The sequence below is a fragment of the Cynocephalus volans genome, chromosome 14 (genome assembly GCF_027409185.1).
Source record: "Cynocephalus volans isolate mCynVol1 chromosome 14, mCynVol1.pri, whole genome shotgun sequence".
Lineage (NCBI taxonomy): Eukaryota > Metazoa > Chordata > Mammalia > Dermoptera > Cynocephalidae > Cynocephalus > Cynocephalus volans.
The window spans coordinates 89714642-89738565 of NC_084473.1; the positions used below are offsets into that span (position 1 = coordinate 89714642).

At 47.3% G+C, this 23924-nt stretch overlaps 1 protein-coding gene across 1 annotated transcript in view; it reads right to left on the reverse strand.

The window, feature by feature from the left end:
• Nucleotides 1-22670, reverse strand: part of LOC134362639 (mitogen-activated protein kinase kinase kinase kinase 4-like) — a 53859-nt gene extending 31189 nt beyond the window's left edge. Inside the window, 5 exon segments of the mRNA XM_063077820.1 lie at nucleotides 785-895; nucleotides 2255-2384; nucleotides 10233-10379; nucleotides 10494-11075; nucleotides 22297-22670. Coding sequence (XP_062933890.1) covers nucleotides 785-895; nucleotides 2255-2384; nucleotides 10233-10379; nucleotides 10494-11075; nucleotides 22297-22670 — 1344 coding nt within the window.
• Between the last annotated feature and the right edge of the window lie 1254 nt (nucleotides 22671-23924).

Consider the following 23924-nt stretch of genomic DNA (forward strand, 5'->3'; position numbering starts at 1 on the left):
ATAAGAATTGGACTTCAGTTTAATTCCATAGTCTTTATTTATAAAATGTGCTGGGTAAATAAAATGCAATCAAGCAATTTAAGTGTGTAATTTCGGGCTGAAGTAGAAAGAAAAACTGTGATGGCAGAACAAAAGAAACAGACCAACCGGAAACTCACATGCACCTTTGAAATACGAAACCCGAAAAACGTTCCGCCTGAACTGTCAGGATGGCTTCACTACTGAAAGGAACTATTTATTAGAAAGGCGCTAAAACAGCAGTTCAGAAACTTACTCTAGGATAGTTAGCTAGCTTTTCAATTGGCTGTCAACAACATTAAACATTAAAACTTTTCTTCATAAACACTGCAACAGATTCTAACACCTAATGCGAAAGTCCAGAAGTTAATTTTGAAAATCAGTATTTGGCACCATTAGTATTGATTTATAAGCTTATACACAGGATTCCTATTAAAACAGTAGTTAGAGATTATTTCTCTTCCCCTCTACTCTTTTACACTTTTTAATTCCAAAGAAAAGTTGTCATTAGGTATGTCATGATGACCTGGAAGATAAATTCATGGAAACACAGAAAAAGTATTCTTGTTCAAATCTACCTTTAGATATCCACCAGAGTCAAACCATGATGTAGCTTAACAACTTGCCTAGCTACACAGAGCCCACAACTGTCAAAAAGAAAATATCTGTACAGGTGTAACTGATGCACAGAAATACTGGGGGTAGGAAAATGAAAACGGAAGCACAAAACACAGGCAGGCACAGTGCAGCTGTGCACTCTCCTTACCCTCAGGATCTCCCTGGAGATGGGTGCGATCCAGTCTTCTCTGAACGTGTGCCCCCTGGTGTTCTTCACAAAGTCTGTGGTGGATCCCATTCCACAGAACTCCATAACAAGCTACAGGGAGACAAGACACGCTGTGACTAACACATCCCAGATTTCAGTGTACATCCAAGAAAAGTTAGGAAAAAACAGTCTAATCCCCCACCTTCCCCTTTCCTAAAGGCCTGGGCATGTGATCATTTGGGAGGCATCCAAATTACTGAAGCTCATTTCCCAGTCCATTGTATTCACAGTGCACATTTGGCCCAGGAGATTCAGAGTGTCTGAAGTTCTGCAGAAGCTCCCAGTGCGGCGGTTCCTGAGTGCTCGCGCTCTTTCACAAGCAGACGGGCAAGGGAGGACCATGTGTACCTCGTCACTGCCCGATAATGAGAAATCTGACTCAAATACACCCTACCATTCTTTCTGACTTTGCCTCAGGGATGTTCTATTTTTCACATATTATGATCCTCAAACTATTATACATTGACTGGGTTTAACGCAAAAGAAAGAACGCTATTTGTAAGCAGTTACGCATTTTTTAAAATGCAATATTGACAATATCTAAATGTTTGAACAATATGATCACGACTCAGTGAGGGTACTTCAAAACTTCATGGAAAAACAGACTTAAAAAATAATATGAATCTTTCCACGAACTTTTTGAAGCATCCTTGTATTTATAAATTACCTAGAAAATGAACCGAATTGAACTATTCTAAAATTTTAACTATGATTGGATTTGGGCAATAGAAATAAGGGTAATTTTTTTTCCCTTCTACTTTCTCAATTTTGCAAACATTTTCTGGAAGGGCCTTTAAAAGAAAACCATTAGAAAAGTATCTATCTTCCTGCTTTATAAATCCAATACATTGAGCATAACTAATGTGATAACCACAGATCTGACAGTATCTAAGTGTCATCACCTCGAATATAAATATGTTCAAAAACCATAAGGTTGAACATGTCAATTCCAGAAATTTCCCCGGAATATACTATTTTTAATTAACTAGTATTATTAATATTATTAACAAATTACTGACAGAAGTCTGTTTTCTTAATAACATCTATCTCTCACTTCCAGGTAGTAAAGAAAAATTAAATTTACTGAGCTTTCATATTAATTAGTTCCCATAAATAATGTTTTTATTGTATTGCTTTCCAGTTCCTAATTACCTTACAGTTAGGTCATATTCCTTCTACAAGATGCCATTTTATTCCTGAAACATTAAGTTAACCTTTTATCCATGCAACGCAAAATCAACATTAAAATAAACATTTGATGTATTTTCAACTGAGAGATAAAGGCCAAGGAAGCCTTTAGAATCTACCAGTTACTGACCCCTCTTTGCTTTTCTCTCCCACCCCTTAGAAAGTCCTTATAGTGCAACCCCAGAGGAAAGCCCAAAAAATGCTCAGAAAATACCCACCTACCCAGAGTTGGTCATCATGTTCTGGGGGGCTCTTTTTAATGAAAGCACCATAAGATGTTGCAATATTCCTATGATGAGAATATTTCTTCAGCATATTTATCTCCAGTTTGATTTCTTCCTCACTCTTCATCCTTAAGAAAAAATAAAAATAAAATGTGTGGCTTTTGAATGACATGCATGAATTCACTTTCCACACACACACACACACACAATAACACGAGGAATACAAGTCCCCAGTCCCTCCAGGAGCAGGAGGATATACATGGTCACTTTATCCTCGTGCCAAGATCTGGGGACTTTAAGGGGACTCATGGCTATGCAAGAACTACATGAAATATAAAAGGTGAAGATGAATGTGGGAGGCAGCACAGAGAGTGCAGCAAGCAGAGGGCGCAGCCCAGCTCCACTCCCCCACTGTGACCTTGGGCAATTCACTCCACTTCCTTCAGCCTCAATGTGCTCATCTGTAAAAGTGGGACAAAAAAATGGAATTGACTGATACTCACATTTCAACTAATTACTAGGAAAGGCTGTTTCCTTTCTAGAAAACATTTGCAAATACAAATTATCTGGCCCACTGAAGGCCAGAAAAGGTTTACGTCGAACAACCCCACAGCTCTGCGCGGCCATGGACACATTACTAAATACAGGAATACAGGCCAGCAGTGCTGCTCTGAGATGGCACTTAGTGAGAATCCACTAACCCAAAGAGGTTAAGGGGAGTCCAACAGACCCCAGTAACAAAACATCACTCAGCAGGTTATTTCAGACTCAGCTCCTCCCCTAGCCATTTCCTTTATTAAAATAAGACGAGCAGAGGAAGAAACACAGTTTGTGTGAGGGGCGGATGGGGGGTCAGTTAAGGAAGGAGATGGTGACACAGGTCTGCTGAAATGACGAGGGCTGACCAGTCTCCACCTTTCTTTCACACACACCCAGGAAAGAAACCACCAGCCAGCAACGGCATTCCATTCCTTGTGGCACACGCATGACAAACTGCCTGCAAAGAGTCTGGTTAAAGAAGATTTCCAGGTAGCATGAGAATGAGAGGAAAGCAGGATTAAACTGAGAAAGAAGAGAGGATGTCCAGGAAAAGAGAAAATCAACATTGGTTAGAAAAGCAAAGTGTAAGATCTCTGAGAAAAATCTGATGACTCAGATGCTGCCTGAATGCCTACATCACCGGGTGTGTGAGACCCATGCTTTGTGCAACAGGGAGGTTCTCACTGAAGTAGCACAGGTCACACCTCTCAAACTGGCCCTGGGCCCACAACCCCAGAGGGAGCAAGACAAAAGTTTAGAATAGAGGAGTTAGCCCTATAAGAATTCAAAATGAGACTTCTGATCAAGATGGCAGAATAGATGGTCCCCAGCATCACCCTCTCACAGTCCACCAATTTACAACTATTAAGAAGCAATGACTGCCAACCTGGGACCGTGAGAGCTCAGGGGAAGAGGAGGAGAGACCACGAAGGTGGCAGAAGCCACGATGAGAGAAAGAAAGGACTGCGCCGAACATTATGAGGCAGGCCCTGGGGACCACACAAAGCTGCAGCTATGCCCTTTGGATGAAGTTGCTTGGAGGCAGCAAGGGAGAAGAGGGCTTTGGTGGCCCCCAGGACAGCAAGACCACTGACAGGGTTCCCTTGGACCCATATAGGAGTGAGGGGCCACAAACAACTGAAAAAAGGAGCCACTCAGAGGCTGGTGAGTTACCGCCACGCCAGAGGGACCAATGCGTGGCCCGCCCCATGGGAAGTGTTTGGAGTGCGGACAGTGGGGGAGACAGGCCCACTTCGGGAACACTGGGAGAAAACAAGGACAGCTGATCTACCCTCCAATCACTGCAAGACTACCCAGTGGAGACTGGTCAGGAATACAGAACTGCAGGGGGTGCTGAACAGTCTCAGGCCCAGACCAGAGTTTCCACACAACCCAAGTGTACTGGATACCTCACAAGACCTGAAAGTACATACAAGGTCAACCATTAAAAGTTGAGCTGCACGAACGAGAAATCAAGAAAGCCTGCCCATTTACAATAGCCACCAAAACAATGAAATACTTAGGAATTGAGTTAACCAAGGATGTGAAAAATCTCTATAATGAGAACTACAAACCACTGCTGAGAGAAATTAGAGAGGCTACAAGAAGATGGAAAGATATCCCATGCTCTTGGATTGGAAGAATCAACATAGTGAAAATGTCCATACTACCCAAAGTGATATACAAATTCAATGCAATCCCCATCAAAATTCCAAAGACATTTTTCTCAGAAATGGAAAGAACTATCCAGACATTTATATGGAATAATAAAAGACCACGCGTAGCCAAAGCAATGCTGAGCAAAAAAAATAAAGCTGGAGGCATAACATTACCCGACTTTAAGCTATACTACAAAGCTATAATAACCAAAACAGTATGGTACTGGCATAAAAACAGACACACTGATCAATGGAATAGAATAGAGAATCCAGAAATCAACCCACACACCTACAGCCATCTAATCTTTGACAAAGGCACCAAGCCTATTCACTGGGGAAGAGACTGCCTCTTCAGCAAATGGTGCTGGGATAACTGGATATCCATATGCAGGAGAATGAAACTAGATCCATACCTCTCACCATATACTAAAATCAACTCAAAATGGATTAAGGATTTAAATATACACCCTGAAACAATAAAACTTCTTAAAGAAAACATAGGAGAAACACTTCAGGAAATAGAACTGGACACAGACTTCATGAATATGACCGCAAAAGCATGGGCAACCAAAGGAAAAATAAACAAATGGGATTATATCAAACTAAAGAGCGTCTGCACAGCAAAAAAAACAATTAACAGAGTTAAAAGACAACCAACAGAGTGGGAGAAAATATTTGCAAAATATACATCTGACAAAGGATTAATATCCAGAATATATAAGGAACTCAAGCAACTTTACAAGAAAAAAACAAGCAACCCAATTAAAAAATGGGCAAAAGAGCTAAGTAGGCATTTCTCTAAGGAAGACATACAAATGGCCAACAGACATATGAAAAAATGCTCAACATCACTCAGCATCCGGGAAATGCAAATCAAAACCACACTGAGATACCATCTCACCCCAGTTAGGATGGCTAAAATCCAAAAGACTCTGAACGATAAATGCTGGCGAGGTTGTGGAGAAAAAGGAACTCTCATACATTGTTGGTGGGACTGCAAAATGGTGCAGCCTCTATGGAAAATGGTATGGAGGTTCCTCAAACAATTGCAGATAGATCTACCATATGACTCAGCTATCCCACTGCTGGGAATATACCCAGAGAAATGGAAATCATCAAGTCAAAGGTATACCTGTTCCCCAATGTTCACTGCAGCACTCTTTACAATAGCCAAGAGTTGGAACCAACCCAAACGTCCATCATCGGATGAGTGGATACGGAAAATGTGGTACATCTACACAATGGAATACTACTCAGCTATAAAAACGAATGAAATACTGCCGTTTGCAACAACATGGATGGACCTGGAGAGAATTATATTAAGTGAAATGAGTCAGGCACAGAAAGAGAAATACCACATGTTCTCACTTATTGGTGGGAGCTAAAAATTAATACATAAATTCACACACATACACACACAAAAAAAACCCGGGGGGGGGATATAACAACCACAATTACTTGAAGTTGATATGACAAGTAAACAGAAAGGACATTGTTGGGGGGAGGGAGGAGAGGGAGGAGGGAGGCAGGTTTTGGTAAGGGGCAACAATAATCAACCACAATGTATATCGACAAAATAAAAGTTTAAAAAAAAAAAAAATAAAAGGTGAGCTGCACAGAAAGCCTTCCCCAGAGAACCAGCAGCAAAGCAGCAATTTAGCTCAACCACAGGGCTCAAGTGCTGGTTCTCACAGGAAGTTCCCCCATTTTAGAAGTAACTAAAGGACAACCAAAATTTCCAGTTCAGAGTTTAAGTGGTGGGGGCAGCTAATAATCCAACACAGAACTGAAAGAAAACACAAAAAACCCACACACCAAAGTTCTGATATTAACCAGTAACAGTCTACCACCACCAAAGAACACCTAGAAAACCTAGAAGGACCAGAAACCCCCAACTCCCAAGGGTTCCCAAGCCAGGAAGGGGAGGGCCCAGGGCCTGAGCACTGTCCCCTCAAGCCCTCATCCAGCCCAGCAACACCGGATGTGCCCAGGCTCCCAAGCTGGGGTGGGGGGGCCTCAGCCACACCATGTTCCCCCCAAAGTCCACATCCAGTCCAGCCAGGACCATGCTGCCACCAGAGGCCGCCTGAGCTCCCCTGCTAGAATGAGGTGGGTGCCATGGGCCTTGACCACGCCCCCTCCCTCCCTCCTCCTCCTCCCATCCTATCCCTTTCCCTTTCCCCTCTCCCAATCTCCCCCAACTGCTCCACAACATCTTAGAATGTAATAATAATAATAAATTAATTTGGGGGAAAAAAAGAATTCAAAATGACCTTCCTGGAAACACACATGCTCCACCTCCCTCTGTCCCTGCTTGCGGCTCCCCTCCTTGCTGCTCTACGGTCACTGCCAATCTCCTGCTCAGGCTGCTTCCACCAATGGAAGTTGTGCAGGAAGGCCTACGAGTGAGTGCCTGAAGAACTAAAGCCTTCCTGGTTCAACTGCCTTCTCCTGGGTCAGAGGCACCACAAGGCACTGACCTTGGCATCATGGTCGTTTCCTCCTGTTTGCTACATACCAATCCAGACCCATGACTTTCTAAGATTGGCTCTTTCCAAGCTTAAGTCATTCCTGGAGCAAAGGGAGAAGGTAAGTAGGGCAGGCATCACGCTCTGTCTTCATTTTCTGACTTGCCAGAGGGTCCCTTAAGGAGAATCTTGCTTCAGTCCACTCACACCCTTCCCTAAGCCAGTGTGAAGCTTCCCATAGTACAAGCAGGAAAAGAATACTACGTACCCCAAACAGAGCATTACTTAAAACCCTAAAAACAGGTTCAAGTTGGCAATGGCAACAAGGAGCACAGCTCTGAACAAAGGCGTGGTAAGTCATACATGTTTCCACATTCTGTACTGGCTCCATCTGCACACGCACCGGAGCGCCTGCTGACACATCTGACATGGCAAGGCAGATAAAGCGCAGGCTTTGAAAAAAGTCTTCAGTAAAAAAGGATGAAGGAAACGTCTGCTTCCAGCCAAGATAAAGTATCAACAGCCAGATGATTTACCCTCCCACCTAAACAAATAAAACTAGACAAAACATACGAAAGAGTTTCAGACACAAGGCAGTGAAGAGAGGTGAAGAGAGGTGAAGAGTCAACAGCAAATACTGAATGCCTTCACCGAGACACCACGCATACCAACACCCTCTAAACCCCTACGGCTCCCTTCCCCCATGCCAGACAAAAATAGGTCGGCCCCAAACAGCTCTGAAACACACTGATGGGAAATCTGAAGACGTTTCTACCTATGCTGCGAATGGACAGCATCAGTCTCCACAGCTGCGACATCTTTTATGAGCACGAAAGTCACTTCATAGAATACTGAAATTTAATATCGGTATGTTTCACATTTAGCTCTAAAAGTCCTAACATATTTTTTGCTTTTTTTTCATTTCTATTTCACTTTAAATTCTCATTCCAGGATTCAACATTGGCTTTTCTCACCTTACTCCTTTCAGTTAAAATTTATCAGAGGTTTAAAACCATGTAGGTATGTACCTCAAAATGTGTTAAAGCACATGTGCGTGAGAGTGAGAAAGAACAATTCTCAGGGAAAGGTTCTCATATACAGCAAAATGCTGCCAGCAATAGTTTAAGAAATGTGAAATGACTGAGGAATCATTGTGTACATCTTAAACCAGAAGCAATCCATTACATGACAAATATATAGGAGCTTAAATGAAATAAAGTTTTTTTATACTGAGGTTGCAGCTTCAGTTTAATACTCCATAATTTAATAAACTATGCCTAGAGTTTCAGCTTTGTGTCCCATTAGTTATAAAGTTACACATTCTTCTCATTATAAATGTGCACTTACATCCTCATACAATCTAAAAACGCTGTGATGACACAATTACTTAAAAGACTACCGATTGATGTAATGTGAACCATAATCTGAAACCCAATTTCATAAACTACTCCAGAGCACCAGAGGAAGAATAAAGTAAAAATTAGTCTCACTACAGAACTACTAAAAATACTATTAAAAATGCCCACATGGAAGCATAATTTCGATAGTTTCAAAATCAAGAAAAACGTATTACCACTCTTAACCTAAGATGACTTATCTAATCCAAATCTTCAACTACAAATGATAAATTCATCTGAGGCCGCTGATAACCACTATAGAAGCTTTTAGAAATTAAGTTTTCATATGTATTTTTCAAATATCAAAAACAAAGGGAATTTGTGCTGGTTTTGTTTTTTGAATGCCCAATTACAGAAAAAGTGTGAAAAAAAATGATTGTACCACTCCAGAGCGACAGATTATTATGAAGAAAAAGTAGCCTATAAATAATTTTAATTAGTTATAAGTACAAACTGGTGTTTTCTCGAAAATATAAATGAAGAAAAGTTCCTGAATTAAAACTCTTTAAACATTATCTTCTAAATTAACATTTTAAAATTAATTTCTAAACAGTAATTATCTAATATAGAGGGAAGATAAACAAATCTCAGGATTATAAACACAGGGCCACTCTCCAATGATAGTTTGAAAGATACTGAGATATATAAATTAATGTTTTTACTTCATATTCAAAGTAAAACCTAGTTTCTAAACATAAAATAGTAAGGTATGAGTTCAAATACTGTTCCTTCAACACGAATTGTCTAAGTTGTATTAGCTATGTACTCTATGTTGTAATTACAGTCCCAGAAATCAGCCACACAGAATGAATGAAACTCACATGTTCCATGAAAATGAAATGCCCTGGCCATAAATATCACTGATGACATAAAAGCAAATATAGTCACTCCATAAATCCAGATTACGATGCAGATAAGCCTTAGATCGTATAAAACTGCAAAAGGAAGTGCTCGTTTGGGCTTTTATAACAGGAAAACGTTTGACTCTGTCATCTGTATCTTGCTGTCTTCCTCCTCACTTTTCTAATCTCTAAAACGTAAAGCAAAACAACTTATGTGCACAACATCCAGCAATATTCAGCTTTTAACTGTAAAGCTATTTATGCGGGAAATAACAGTGAAACACCAGATTTGGGAGGAAAGGGCGCTGTGTCCTGGGGGAGACAGCATGGGATAGGCATTACATATGAAAGCCTTCATCTTCTGCATCCTCCCGCATACAAAGCTCCAGAGCCACGGAGTATCCAAACCGTCTGAGGAAAGACAAATATTTAGATTCCCAAGGTCCAGGCTGAATCATCACATACTCAGAAACATACGTTTTAAAGGGTCAGGGATTAAAACTAAGAAGAGCTAAAAAATCTTTCCGAACCGCGAGATCATGTGGGGGTAACTCCTAGCACTTCCTTTTGTCTAAAAACATCTCAGTAAACTCTCCAGGAAACACAGCACAAAACGAAGAATCCTGAAAACACGCAACTAGGAACAACAGCCAGCGACCACGGGATGGTCTTTCTAAGGCGGGCTTAGCTTCATCGAGAGAAGATGAATCGGACATTTGTGGCTGGTCGTGGGGAGAACACGAACACCCACACCCACACCCACACCCACACGCGAAGCCGCGCTTTATCTTCGTTAGAAATAGTAACGGTCAAAGGGATCAAAACGTTAGGAGAGGAGGGGGGCGGGGGAGGCAGAGAACAGACAGAATCCAGTTTCAAACCAGGCCGGTGGGGGCTGCAGGGAAGAGACCAGAGAGAAATGGGCTTCGGTTCCCAACTGTCACAAGCGCCAGGCATCACAAAAGACCAACACAACCCCCCCCCCCCGCCACACACACACACCAGGACATATATAAATAGACCCCGCAAGGTCTTCCCCGGGCCGGCCACTGGGACGCGGCGCAGCCGGACCCGGCGCTCTCCAGGAGAGACTCCATGTGCAGCAACCACGCCGTCGGGAGAGCAGCGACAGAGCCAGCCGGGCACTTTCCACGGCGCCATTTATCCCGCACTTTTGCAGAGACTGAGTTCCAGGATGCGGCTGGGAGAGGGAAGGGGCTGGAGGGAAGAGAAGGATGGGGAACTGAGAGCGGAAGGGGTAGGAGAGGGAAGGAGGCCGGGAGGGAGCAGGCAGCAGGGGACGGGAGGGGGAGGGGTAGAAAGGGCGAGAACCGGGGGCGGGAGGCTCGCGGGAGGCGGCGCGGGGAAGCCGGCGCCGAGGGGCCTGCAAGGGGAGAAGCCGGCGCCTGCGGTGTCGGCAGAGCCGGCGGCGGGGAGAGCGGGTCGGGGTGCGAGGGACGCCTGCGAGGAGGACGCCCGCGGCCGGGGCGCGGGTGCGGCCGAGCGCGCTCCTGAGGGAGGGACGGGTGTCCGCGCATGTCGCGGGCTCCACACGTCGCCAGGGCAGAGACGGCGGCTGAAGCGCGAGGGGCCCCGAAACAGAACGTCCCCGCCGACCGTCTCGTCACCGAAAGCCGGACCCACGCACACCGCACCCGAGCGCCCCGCCACGCCCGCCCGGACTCACCCTCAGAGCCGCCGCTGCCGCGCCCGGCCTTGTAGCTCCGACTCCCGAGCCCGCTGCCCGCGGCTACCGCCCTGGCCGCTCCTGAGTCCTGGAAAGTGAAGCCACCACCTCCGGGAGCCGCCGCTGCCTCTGCCCGTCCGTCCGCGCGCGCGCGCGACCCCACGTCGGCTGCGGCCCCACGTCGGCTGCGGCCCCGGGCGCCTCCCCGTCCGCCCCCCGCCCCGCCCCTCTCAACACGCGGGGTCAGGACCCGAGCGCGGGGTTCCAGGAGTCAGCTCAGCGCAGGGCGGGAGGAAGCGAGTTGTCACCTGCTGTCCCCATCCCAGGAACCTTCGATGCCCCAAAGCTAGATGGAATAGGAATTCCTGTGATGCACCCAGATTCTGCTTTTCAACCACATGTTAAAATAGGGTCAAAAGGGGCCGACCCCGTGGCTAAGCACTAAGAATTCAACATAAGCTGGGCCATTCCTGTTCTCAAAGAGCTCAGAGTGTGCCATAGAAGACAGAAGGGCAGGAGGGTCCCAGTGCATAGTGGCACATGGAAAAATGTTACACATCACCATTAAAGCTCAAGGGGCCAGGGCTGTTGTCGCTTCCCCGGGGAATGACATGGTGGTTTTCTGCAATGGAAAGCCTTTGGCTTACCAACTACCTTTACTTGGTTCTCTCAGGATGAGCTGCAGGGTGGCAAGAAGGCAGAGTGAGAACCTAATTGCTCTGCACAAGGACATGCTAAGAAGCAGGTGTCTGTGGGCAGAGAAGATGTCCCAGGATGGGAGGGATGAGGGGCGGGGGAATGTAAGGTGGAAAAGGTTGGAAGGGAGAAGGCAGGAAATGAAGGGAGGAATAGGGCCAAATGAGCAGAGGATATGAACACAGACAATCTCCTAAGACAAAAATACAAACTGTAAGCAAGTGCAAAAATGTTTCTTCCTAGGTAAAGGTGTGCAGGGCAGAGACTTCTAGTGGCTGCTCCTCCTCTGCCAGGATTCTGAGTTGCTCCACTGCCACCCCAGGGGCGACTCCTGATGAACTCAGGCCATCACAGTGGTCCAACCTCCAGGACAGTGATTAGCTAAGAAATGAGACAGTGCTCAAAACAAGGAAGGTTATCTCTTGTGGGGTGCATTTAGGAGGTGCTGCAGCTGGAATGGCACACAAGAAGTTAGCTGAGAAAGCAGAAATGGGGGTGTAGCTCCAACAGTTAAATGTGTGGGCGGGTCGCCCAGTCCTGTGGCAATGGATGTAACCAGGCCTTGACTCCCCCTATGCCTGTGCTCTGCCCATGGGATGGCTGAGTCTGCTGGCTTGTGGGACTCCTTGCTTCCCACTGTAGTATAAGTGTGACATGGTCAGTCACCCAAAGGATGTCCTTGGTGGAAGATTAGGGTGCACAAATTCTGCAGGGGTCTACGGTGCCAGATCGTCATCTTTTAGAAGAGAGCCATTTGACAGGTACTGTATGTAGAGGAAGCCCCCTCTGTGAGTCAGGCAGTGTGTCAGGAACCAGGGTCCCACAGTGGGTCCTGAGATCCACTTGTCCACTTACTTCTCCATTTCCAAGTAAATGGGAAGATGGATATGGTGAATTCCTCAGGGGCCAATTACAATCTGGACTATGGGGCCTGAGATCACTGAAGGGCCAAGAAAAGCTTGAGTCAAGTACCCTCCCACGGCTGCCAAGAGTGGGTGGGGAGAGAAACTGAGGGCCTGGGTCTCCCATGATGTCCGAACACTCACAGTAAGTCCACAGACAGTGTCAGAAGAAAGAGAGAGGTTTGCATGTGTTACACACGGGCATGATTATGAAGCAAAGGGTGGCCATCAGAGTCTCCTGCACTATTTGTTTACGGCCACAGTCACAATCTTGTCAGGAACCTTTCTCAACTCGAGAGAGAGAATGGGGTGCAAATGTGGTCAGCCTTGATGTTGTAAGGTAGAGTATGCAGAGAAGTAACTTGTAAGAAGAGGTACTATCAAAACTCAGTGCAAAAAGGTAAATAAAAATTATGCGCACTAACAGGAGGTTGCAGGAGACTCTTGACCCCTGAGGAGAGAGAAGGGGGCAGAGGTGACTGCACGGCTCCAACTGCGAGGCAGATGCCCAACAGTTGCTCAATTTTCTGAGACTAGCCTTAGTTAGAAAACAGGCCCAGATTTCTCAGACTTGCAGCCATCTCCAGAAGCAGTGAGGAATAGGCGTCAATGACCCCTAATCTCTTTACCCAGACATTGGTCCCTTACATAGGTAACATTTTCTTTTGGAATCAGGCAGCAAGTCTCTACGCAGAAATGCAAAGGTATTGCCAATCTTCCGATCAAACTCACAGCAAGGGAAGGAACTCACCCAACTTCCCACTTAAGGCAGAAATGCCCGACCTGTGCTTCCTGGGTTCTCCTCCCCTTCAGTCACTGCACTGATCCAGAACATTAGGCAAAGCTTTTGTCTGCCCAGCCTCTGTTGTCCCTTCTCTGAGCTACATCACCCCAGTTATTCTTCAGCAGTCACCCACTCCCTCACCCCAAACCACGTGGTTCTGGTTGGTGACCCTGCCCCAGAAGACACCAACTGGACAGGGCCAATCCTTGTCCCTGGCCCCAGTGACCACTTCAAGGAAGGGCAATGGCCAGCTGGGTCAGTGAGGGTGGCCTGGGCCAGGCTGGAAAGCAAAGAGGGTCACACTCCTCCTACATGGTTTCTGAGCTGTTGGACATGCACCTGGAGCTCTGAAGGCCATGAGAGGGACTGGAGCTGTCTGAGCATGAGGAGAGCAGAGCTGGGGATTCCTGACAGCGTCACCCCAGCACCTGGATTCCAGCCTCTGCACCTGAAGCCAGTGTGAGCATTTTTGACTCTGCAACTGAAACAGGAGTGGCTACTTATGCTAACTGGGTGCTTTTGGTTGCAAGCAACAGAAAACCAAGTTCCATTTACCTGAATGGTAAAGGAGACGTACTACCTTAAGGAGTTGGGGAGGCCAGATTTGGGGCAGGCTTCAGGAAAGGTTTGACTCTGTGGCTCAAGGATGTCCTCAAAGCTTAGTGGCTCTCTGCTCTGCCTCTGTGGGTCAATTCATCCTCGGGCTGGCTTCCTTCATGGTGACACCAGGGCTAGCTTCACATTCAAACTCCACCCTGTCCAAAATGAGAGGTGTGCCCCTCCGACAGATCTCTCAAATAAGTACGAAAGCATCTTTCCCAGGAGTACCCAAAAAACCCTCACATCTCCTTGACTATTCCTGAACCAACTCCCATGGCCAGAGGGCTGCCATGCCTGGAGTGGCTTCCTCTAGGGGTTATGAGACAACCCCTATGGCGAGGTGACTGGCTGGCTTTCCCCAAATCACACAACCTGTGAGAGAGGGGCGTGTGTCCAAGTGGAAAGCTAGGTAATGCTGGGAGGGGGGCACGATATGAGGCCAGGACCTCCTTCACTACAACTGCTCCTGATGAGGAAGTCAAGGCAAGTGTGACCACTCCACCATCTTCTCTAAGTGGACTTCTCACATTACATTAGTAAACAGAATTCAGCATTATCAAAACCTGCAGATCCCACCTCTTAACCACCTGTCCTCTCTACAGTTTTCACCAGAATGATTCTTTTCTTAAACTTCACTGTTACCATCTTTAACTGTTAAATGAATTAAAAATCATGCCACCAATAACATTTCTAGGACCTAGAGTCCCATGACGGTGAACAAGGAACACAGGGTCTCTGCTTCTTACAAGCAAGTGTTTTACTCATTTCACTTGAGATCTGTGTGTGTTTCTGTCTGTCTCTATCTGTGTGTCTGTCTGTATTTGTGTGTGTGTGTGTCTGTCTGTCTGTCTCTCTCTCTCTGTGTCTGTCTGTCTTTGTGTGTGTGTGTGTCTGTCTGTCTGTCTCTGTCTGTGTGTGTGTGTGTACCCTGAGCAGGTACCAGTTGGTTCATGGGCTGCAGGCTGAGCAGGGGCAGGAAGCAGGATGGGGGTTGGAATGGGGTCACGTTCATGACAAGGTCAGCACCTGAGGGACCCCAGAGGCAGCACCCAACCATACCCAGGGGAAGGAGAGTCCCCTAAAACTACTGGGTGCTATTACCCCCAAGAGGACACCATGGAGTAAGCTAGGGGGTGCCCATCTGCTGCCCTACATGGGACGTCACTGATGCCAGCCAAGTAGGACAGCCACGTGGGAGGGGGAAGGGCACTGTCACAATGCATCAACATCGGAGGTCCCCACTTCCTTCTCCCCAAAGACCTGGCTTTTCGAAGGAACGTGGAAGAACGGGACTGTAAAGACCTCTTTTCTACCTGACGGCCATGCACTACCCAGCATTAACCGGAATCTCGCCCCTCTCTCTCAAACCCTTCCAGTGCTTCCGAAGGTTTAAGTGTTCTATCTTCAATGTTTCTCCTTCACATTTGTTTGAAAGAGCATATACATCCCAAACAAAACGTCCTTATATCAGGATACTTCAAAAATTTCATGGAAAGATTCATATTATCTTTTAACTCTATTTTTCCACAAACTTTCTGAAGTACCGTTTTATCTCCAAACTAAGAGAGCAATTATATATTTATTTTCTCTTTGAGCTAATGTTCCCCATAATCATTCTCGACTGCTAAATTATTAAAGGTCTTCACAAGGGGGAATCACACATGCTCATTTGTAGTTTGCTGCTACACGGACATAAAGAAAAAAATCCAAAGTCTGGGCATTACTTGTTCTCCCCGAATTGGACTCACCAAATCCTGGAAGTGATAAAGGTGCTGCAACAGGTCCCTGAGTACCCACTGAGGATGCGTTCAGAGAGCGTGAGTCATCCTCAGAGTGACACAGCTGCTGCAGAAGCCACTAACTACATGGGAAAGCAGGTGGGTGAAATCCCAAGGGCTAGGAAAAATTCCTAAAGCCTTGGGAGGGGACACAGAAACTGTGGGTGATTTTAAAAGAAGGGGGCAAAGTGCTGTGAGTGGCGCATCTGTCCTACCGCTACGCTTCTGTCCTGGTAAAATGGGGTTCTGTGACCCCTAGAGGCCCAGCAGCACCCGCTGACCACCGTCCAGCCTTCCTCACCAAGTCTCTGAACTTGGGGTTTTTTCCAACACTTGCATTCTTACTTCATAATGGAAGTTAGTGGAAAAGTAGCACAGTTTTGGACAGTAAATCAGAGTGGTCATTGTGACTGACTGCTTAAGAAAAAGGAACATCTTCCAGAAGAAAAAGTAGGGTTCTGCAGCCAAAATGCCCAGGCCCACTGCCACCTCCCCACATGGCCAGGGAGAAAACAAACTAGATGGGACTGCATGAATTTAGCAGGACAACACCTATATTTACAAAATAGGAAATTATCTGCCTGATATATGCATACATGTAATGTCATCCAACCACAAAAAGAAACAAAGTACTGATATTACATGGTAGTTGGTAGTTGTCGAATTGCTACAACTTGAATGAACCTCACAAACATTACCCCAAGTGAAAGAAGCCAGACACAAAAGGTCACCTATTGTAACATTCTATATGAAATGTCCAGAATAGGCAAAGCCATTGAGACTGAAAGCAGATCAGTGGTTGCCAGGGGATTAAGTGAAGGGGACTAGAGAGTGATTAGTTCATGGGCACAGGGTGTTTTTCTGGGGTGATGAAAAAAGTTTTGGACTAGATAGAAGTGATGGCTCCACAACATGGTGTATACACTAAATGTCACTGAATTGTACGAAGTGGCTAACTGTATGTTATGTGTGTTTCACCTCTTCTCTCAGAGAAGAGAGAAAAAGGAAAGAAATACGGAGAAAGAGAGGGAGGGAAAGAAGAGAGAGAGAAAAAGAAACTATCTGCGTGAACATGTATTGCAGGGATGTCATTATGGGAGCTCCCCCATACACAGGCCACCTGAGACAGGATAAGACACGACCGGTGTTTCTCAGCCAGGCCATTGGCATTTGGGGCAGGACAGTATTCACTGGGTGACCACCTCATGCCCATGAGAAGCAGCAAATGCCAGCAGCACCCTCATTCACAATGAAAACCCAAACACACCCACACATTCCCTGCTGCCCTGGGAGGAAGCACTGACTTCATCAAAACATGGCCCCTCAAAGGACGGACAGCCAAGTGGTCAGAGCACAAACTCTGGGTCCAGGACACCCCCTTTGAATCTCATCTCTCCCACCCCTCTTCTGGTGACTTTGGGCAAGTTACTTGACATCTGTATGCCCCCATTTCTTCATATGGAGAAGTGGGAAAATAATAGTGCCAAATAGTGGGGATATTATTAAGAACAAGATAGTTAATACACTAAAAAGAAGATCTGGCACAGAGTACATGCTCAATACATTTTTTAGCTAATAAAAAAATTGCATATATTTATGGTATACAACACTATGTTTTGATATATGTGTATATTATGAAATGCTAAATCAAGCTACTTAACATATCATATCCTCACATACTTACCTTTTTGTGTGTGTGGCGAGAACATTTAAAATCTACTTGCAATTTTCAAGAACACCATACATTGTTGTTAACTATAGTCACCATATTGTACAATAGAGTTCCTGATCTTATTTCTCCTAACTGAAATTTGGTATCTGTTGTGCCACGGCTGTGGCCTGGAATCCTCACAGCATCCATTGTCTAGCTCTTAATCCTGTTCGTGATGCCAATTGTAAAGCTAGGCGACCACGCTAGTTGTCGTGCTCTTTTACCTGCCGGTAATCCTGCCGACTGGGCCGATTGTTGAGCTAGGGCTGGGTCTGGAGCTCACAGACCCCTCAAGCCCATTGTCCAGACTGGGTCACAAATCCTTCATATGCCGGGCTGGGTCACCAGACACCTTCACGCAGGTCTATGAGCTAGGTAACCAGCCAAAAGGTCCTTGGAGCCATAGGTTGGAAAGCATGGCTGTGCGGGGCAGATGCCCAAGGCCGATGCCCGCCCACCTGCTTCACAAAACTAACTCTCTCTGTCTCTCTCTCTCTCTCTCTGTCTCAAGAACACAAGAATAGCAACAAAACTAAAAGGATTCATTGGTGCACATGCGCACTAACTCCACACACACACACACACACACACACACAATTTGCTTACAAAGGATGCTGAACCACACCCAGCTGGACCCGAGGCAAGGGCCCTGACCAAACTATTCTATTTTCCCAACAGTATCCTCTGACTAACATCTCGCTACTCTGTCCCCAACCCCCAGCCTTCCAAGACCACTTTCTTCTCTCTGCTCCTACAAGGCCAACTTTTTCAGATTCCACATGTAAGTAAGATTATGCAGTATTTGTCTTTTTGTGCCTGGCTTATTTCATTTAACAAAATGTCCTCTATAGTTATCCACGGTGTCACCAACAACAGGATTTCCTTCTTTTTAAAGGCTGACTAGTAATCCTTTGTGTATATACCACATTTCCCTATATATTCATCTGTCAATGGACACTTAGGTTGCTTCCATATCTTGGCTACTGTGAATAATGCTGCAATGAACATGGAAGTACAAATACCTCTTCAATATACTGATTTCATTTTCTTTGGATATACAACCAAAAGTGAAATTACTGGATCATACGATAGTTCTATTTCAAGTTTTTGAGGAATCTCCACACTGCTGCTTATAGTGGCTGTGCTAGTTAGAGTCCCACCCACAATGCACAAGCATTCCCTTTCTTCCATATCCTCACCAACACTTGCTATCTCTTGTCTTTTTGATAATAGCCATTCCAACAGGTGTGAGGTGATATCTCATTGTGGTTTTAATTTGCATTTCCCAAATGATTAATGATGTTGAGCAGTTTTTCATATACCTGTTGGCCATATGTACGTCTTCTTTTAAGAAATGTCTGTTCAGGCCCTTTGTCTATTTTTTAATTGGGTTATTTATTTTCTTACTATTGAGTTGTTTGAGCTCCTTATATATTTTGAGTAGTAACCCCTTGTCAGATGTATGGTTCACAAGTATTTTCTCCTGTTCCACAGGTTGTCTCTTCACTCTGTTGATTATTTCCTTTGCTCTGCAGAAGCTTTTTCATTTGATGCAATCTCATTTGCCTATTTTTGTTTTTGTTGCCTGTGTTTTGGGGTCATTTCCAAAAAAATCTTTGGTCAAACCAATGCCAAGAAGCTTTTCCCTATGTTTTCTTCTAGTAGACTTAAGTTTTCTGTCTTCTGTATAAGTCTTCAATTCACTGTGAGTTGATCTTCATATGTGCTCAATAAATTTAGCGATGGTATTATTATTATTGAGAGTACAGGAAAGCCCTAAACCTCTTTGTGATACAAAAGTAACTGGGAGCATTCGCAAAACTCACCTACCTTTCATCTTTTACTTTTCACTGCCCATGTTCTAGAAGTGGTTGGAGCATGCAAGTGGGGTGAGGAAGGGCTCCCAGGAGCTCTGCCACCCAAGGGCATCAGGACTCAAGGCATCAAGAGGCATCAAAACTTTCCGCCCATCCCTCAAACCAAATGGTCATAACACATCACCCCAGAACGTCCCAAGGGAAGAGGGAAAGAAGGAAACTTTCTACATGCATAGTCAACAATCCTTTTTCCAACATACAATTTTTTTTAAGGTTGAGGAAACTAATCTAAGAGGTTGACAGTGCCCCTTAATAATGTCACATGGTGGACATAGCACAAAGCAGTACTATAATTGTCTTAATGCCTAGACCTGGGAAGAGATGCTCTTGAAATATTTAAATGTTCTCAAAATAATTAAAGAGCCTTTACAGAATTGCCCATATCAAAAACATGCTTTGTTCTCATGTGATTTTTTTTTAAAAAAATCAACATACTGTCATGATTTTAGCTGGTGGATACGCATAAGAGAAGACAGGAACAGCTGTCGTGGAGGGCCCTGGGACTCTCTGCCCACCGTGCTGTGTTTCCTTCTAGGAGTGAAAGCCCTGCTAGATGGTTATTACACAGGCAGGGGCACGGAGTCTGACAAGGCCCTTGAAATATGCTGTCCCTTGCAGGTTTGTGGGACTAATTAACAAGAGAATGTGCAAAAATCTTTCTGCCCTCTCCTTTCCCACTGCTGGTGACATACACAAGAAAAACCACAAGCCCACCGATCCCTTGCATTCCTTCGGTTTACACTTTCTCTGAGCACTTGAATGCAACAACGTGGAAGGAAGCCACATATAAGAAGGTGGTTAGACCAAATGCCTTAGGGGTCTCTTCCAGTCCCAAGGGTTTTGATTTCATGTCTCTTCATTTCTGCCCATGTATTCAGCACAAACTCTCTGAGATCCTACTGGATGACAACCCACCATGCTGGGCTTGGAGATCCAGCACTTCTCGAGAAATGACTTTCCAATTGAGGGCAGAGGTAGAGACTTCTATTTAAATTTAACACACATGCAAGTTCTTGTTCTTACTCTTACTCTGTAACATTCTCCACTTGGGGTGAATTGTGTCACCCCCATCCCTAGTACCTCAGAATGTGACTGGATTTGGAGATAAGGGCTTTACAAGGATAATTTAGTTAAAATGGGGGCCCTAATTCATTACAACTTGGCCTCCTTATAAAAAGTGGGAATTTGGAGACAAACAGGTACAGAGTGAACAGTAGGTGAGGACACAGGACACCATCTACAAGCCAAGAAGGGAAGCCCAGAACAGATCCTTCCCTCACAGCCCTCAGAAGAAACTCATCCTACCAACACCATGATCTTGAACTTCTGGTCTCCAGAACTCTTAGACAATAAATTTACGTCATTTACTCCAAAGTCACACATTGGAAATGACTGCTCTGGGGATCTGAAGACCAGAGGTCTCATCTTAGCTTTACCACTCCAAGCCTGGTGAACCCAAGCAAGCCACTTTTCCCTGAGCCTTTGTTTCCTCCTTTACAAATGGGCAAGTTGACCCCAAGAGTCCCCTCCAACATGAACAACCGATGATTCCATGGCCCCCCTGGACTGGGCCAAGAACTAACTGCCACGTCAGCTACAATCTAACAATGTTCTGACTCTGAGAAATTCCCAAGTTCCAGCATCGAAACAAATGGACATCCCCAGTATTCCTCTGGCCCTAGCCACATTAGACTGTGACTTTCCAAAGAACAGGGCCAGTGGATCCCCCACTCTCAAGTCCTCAGTGCCGGCTGACAGAGGCCCTGACACAAGCTTCTTCTTGGAGCATTCTTAACGCTCTCAACTGCTTGTCCAGAGGTCTGGACCCTAGACCCAAGAAACATCATAAAACTTGGCATTAGAGTTTGCAAATACAAAAGCCACATCTTAAACATCACAAATTAGAACTGTGGTTTGGCAAAATATTTTTGTGCTCCTTTAAGGACCTGAAACTCCAAGAATAGTAGAAAACAGAATGTCTGGGATATTTATATACAGGTTAAGAGTCTCTAATCCAAAAATCCAAACTCCTAAACTTTTTGAGTGCTAACATGACACTCAAAGGAAATGCTCATTGGAGCATTCTGCAAATGTATTCTCCAAATATTCCCAAATCTGAAAACATCCTAAATCCAAAATACTTTCCAAGCATTTTGGATAAGGGGTACTCAACCTGTATTTTAATGGGGAGAAGAGAATGACAAAGTTGACTGTGGGACCGCAGGCCGCCAGAGTCATCCGACAGCCATGTTACACATGGTGTAGACAGCTGGAAGCCAGGAGTCATCTCATGCACGCACCTGTCTCCAGAGGCCTGACGCAATACCTCAGACAATGAAGAGACCAACACTAGAATTTAGATTAGACTCAACACATCCACAATTCACCTCAATTTAAAATTGCCTCACATAGTCTTGGTAGCAATAAAACCGCAGCCTTTGGAAGATAATCTGGTCCTATCTTTCAGTATTTTCCATGTGGATATTCTTTGTCCCATCAGTGTCACCTCTAGGCCCAAACCCAGAGAAATCTCTGAAGGACACCAGGATGCTCACTGCAGCATTGTGTAGGACAGCACAACCTGGACACAACCTGAGTGTCCACCCGTGGGGCACGGGGTAAATACATGATGGTAAAATCATAATGGATGCAGCTTTAAAAAAGAATGAGACGGTCCTCTCTACCCTGACATGGAAATAGAGGTCTGCAGGTTTCTGGATATCAGAGCAGATTTAAACACAGGTGTTCGGACAGCGTGACGGGACCTGAGCTGAGGGACAGGAAAGTGCAGCCTCAAGACCCCGTGTCATTCCGCTTTCTCGCTCTCTTTCCCTGGGATCCAGAACCTCCGCCCTCCTTTTAGGCGCACTGGCTGGGGAGAAGCTGTGGCTGGAGCGCTAGCACTCGGGCAGCCGCTCCAGTGAGGCAGAGGCTGCAGCGGAATCAGGAGCGCGCGGGCAGCGACTGGAGCAGGGCAGAGGCTGCAGCGGGATCGGGAGCAAGCGGGTAGCAGCTCTAGCGGGACAGAGGCTAGAGCGGGAGCGGGAGGGCGCAGGCAACAGCTGGAGCTGGGCAAAGGCGGAGGCAGGAGCCGGAGCACGAGCGTGGGGGCAGCGGCTCGAGCGGGACATAGGCTGCAGCGGGATCCAGACCGCCCGGGCAGCGACTGGAACGGGGCAGCGGCTGCATCGGGAGCGGGAGCGCGCTGGCACCGGCTCCAGCGGGGCAGAGGCTGCGGAGGGAGTGGGAGCGCGAGGGCGCAGGCAACACCTGGAGCTGGGCAAAGGCTGCGGCGAGAGCGGGAGCTCGCGGACAGCGGCTTGAGTCAGGCAGAGGCTGCAGCGGGAGAGTGAGGGCGTGGACAGAGGCTCCAGCCGGGCAGAGGCTGCAGCGGGATCGGGAGCGCTCGAACAGCGGCTCAAACGGGGCAGAGGCTGCGGCGGGAGAGGGTGCGGGAACGCGCGGGCAGCGCATGGAGCTGGGCAGAGGCTGCCGCGGCAGCGGGACCGGGAGCGCAACGGGCAGTGGCTGCGGCAGGAGCGGGAGCGGAAGCGTGCGGGCAGCAGTTTGAGTAGGGCAGAGGCAGCTGTGGGATAGGGAGCGGGCGGGCAGCAGCTGGAACGGGGCAGAGGCTGCAGCGGGATCGGGAGTGCGCGGGCAGCGGCTCGAGCAGGCCAGAGGCTGCAGCCATATCGGGAGAGCGGGGACAGCGGCTGAGCGGTGCAGAGGCTGCAGCGCGATCGGGAGTGCGCAGGCAGCGGATCGAGCGGGACAGAGGCTGGAGCGGGAGCAGGAGGGCGCAGGCAACAGCTGGAGCTGGGCAAAGGCGGAGGCGGGAGCGGGAGCATGAGCGTCGGGGCAGCGGCGGGATAGGGGCAGAGGCTCGAGAGGGGCAGAGGCTGCAGCTAGATCGGGAGTGGGCGGGCAGCGGCTCTAACGGGGCAGAGGCTGCAGCGGAAGCGGGAGGGCGTGGGCAACAGCTGGAGCTGGGCAAAGGCTGCGGTGGGGCGGGAGCAGGAGGGGGTGGGAAACAGCTCGAGCTGGGCAAAGACTGCTGCGTGAGCTGGAGCGCTAGCGTGCGGGCAGAAGCTCGAGCGGGGCAGAGGCTGCTGTGGGATCAGGAGCGCGTAGGCAGCGGCTCGAGCCGGGCAGAGCCTGCAGGGGGAGCGGGAGCACACGGGCAGCGGCTCCAGCCGGGCAGAGGCTGCAGCAGGATCGGGAGCGCGCAGGCAGCGTCTCGAGCAGGGCAGAGGCTGCAGCGAGATCGGGAGCGCACGGGCAGTGGCTCCAGTGAGGCAGAGGCTGCAGCGGGTTCTGGAGCGCGCGGGCAGCGGCTCCAGGCGGGCAGAGGCTGCAGCGAGATCGGGAGCGTGCGGGCAGCCGCTGGAGCGAGGCAGGGGCTGCAGCGGGATCGTGAGCACCGGCAGCGGCTCCAGCAGTGCAAAAGCTGCAGCGGGATCGGGAGCAAGCGGGCAGCAGCTCTAGCGGAGCAGAGGCTGGAGCGGGAGCAGGAGGGCTCGGGCAACAGCTGGAGCTGGGCCAAGGCGGAGGCGGGAGCCGGAGCGTGAGTGTGGGGGCAGCGGCGGGAGAGGGGCAGAGGCTCGAGAGCGGCAGAGGCTGCAGCGTGATCTGGAGAGCCAGGGCAGCGGCTGCAGCAGGGCAGAGGCTGCAGCGGGAGCGGGAGGGCGTGGGCAACAGCTGGAGCTGGGCAAAGGCTGCGGTGGGGCG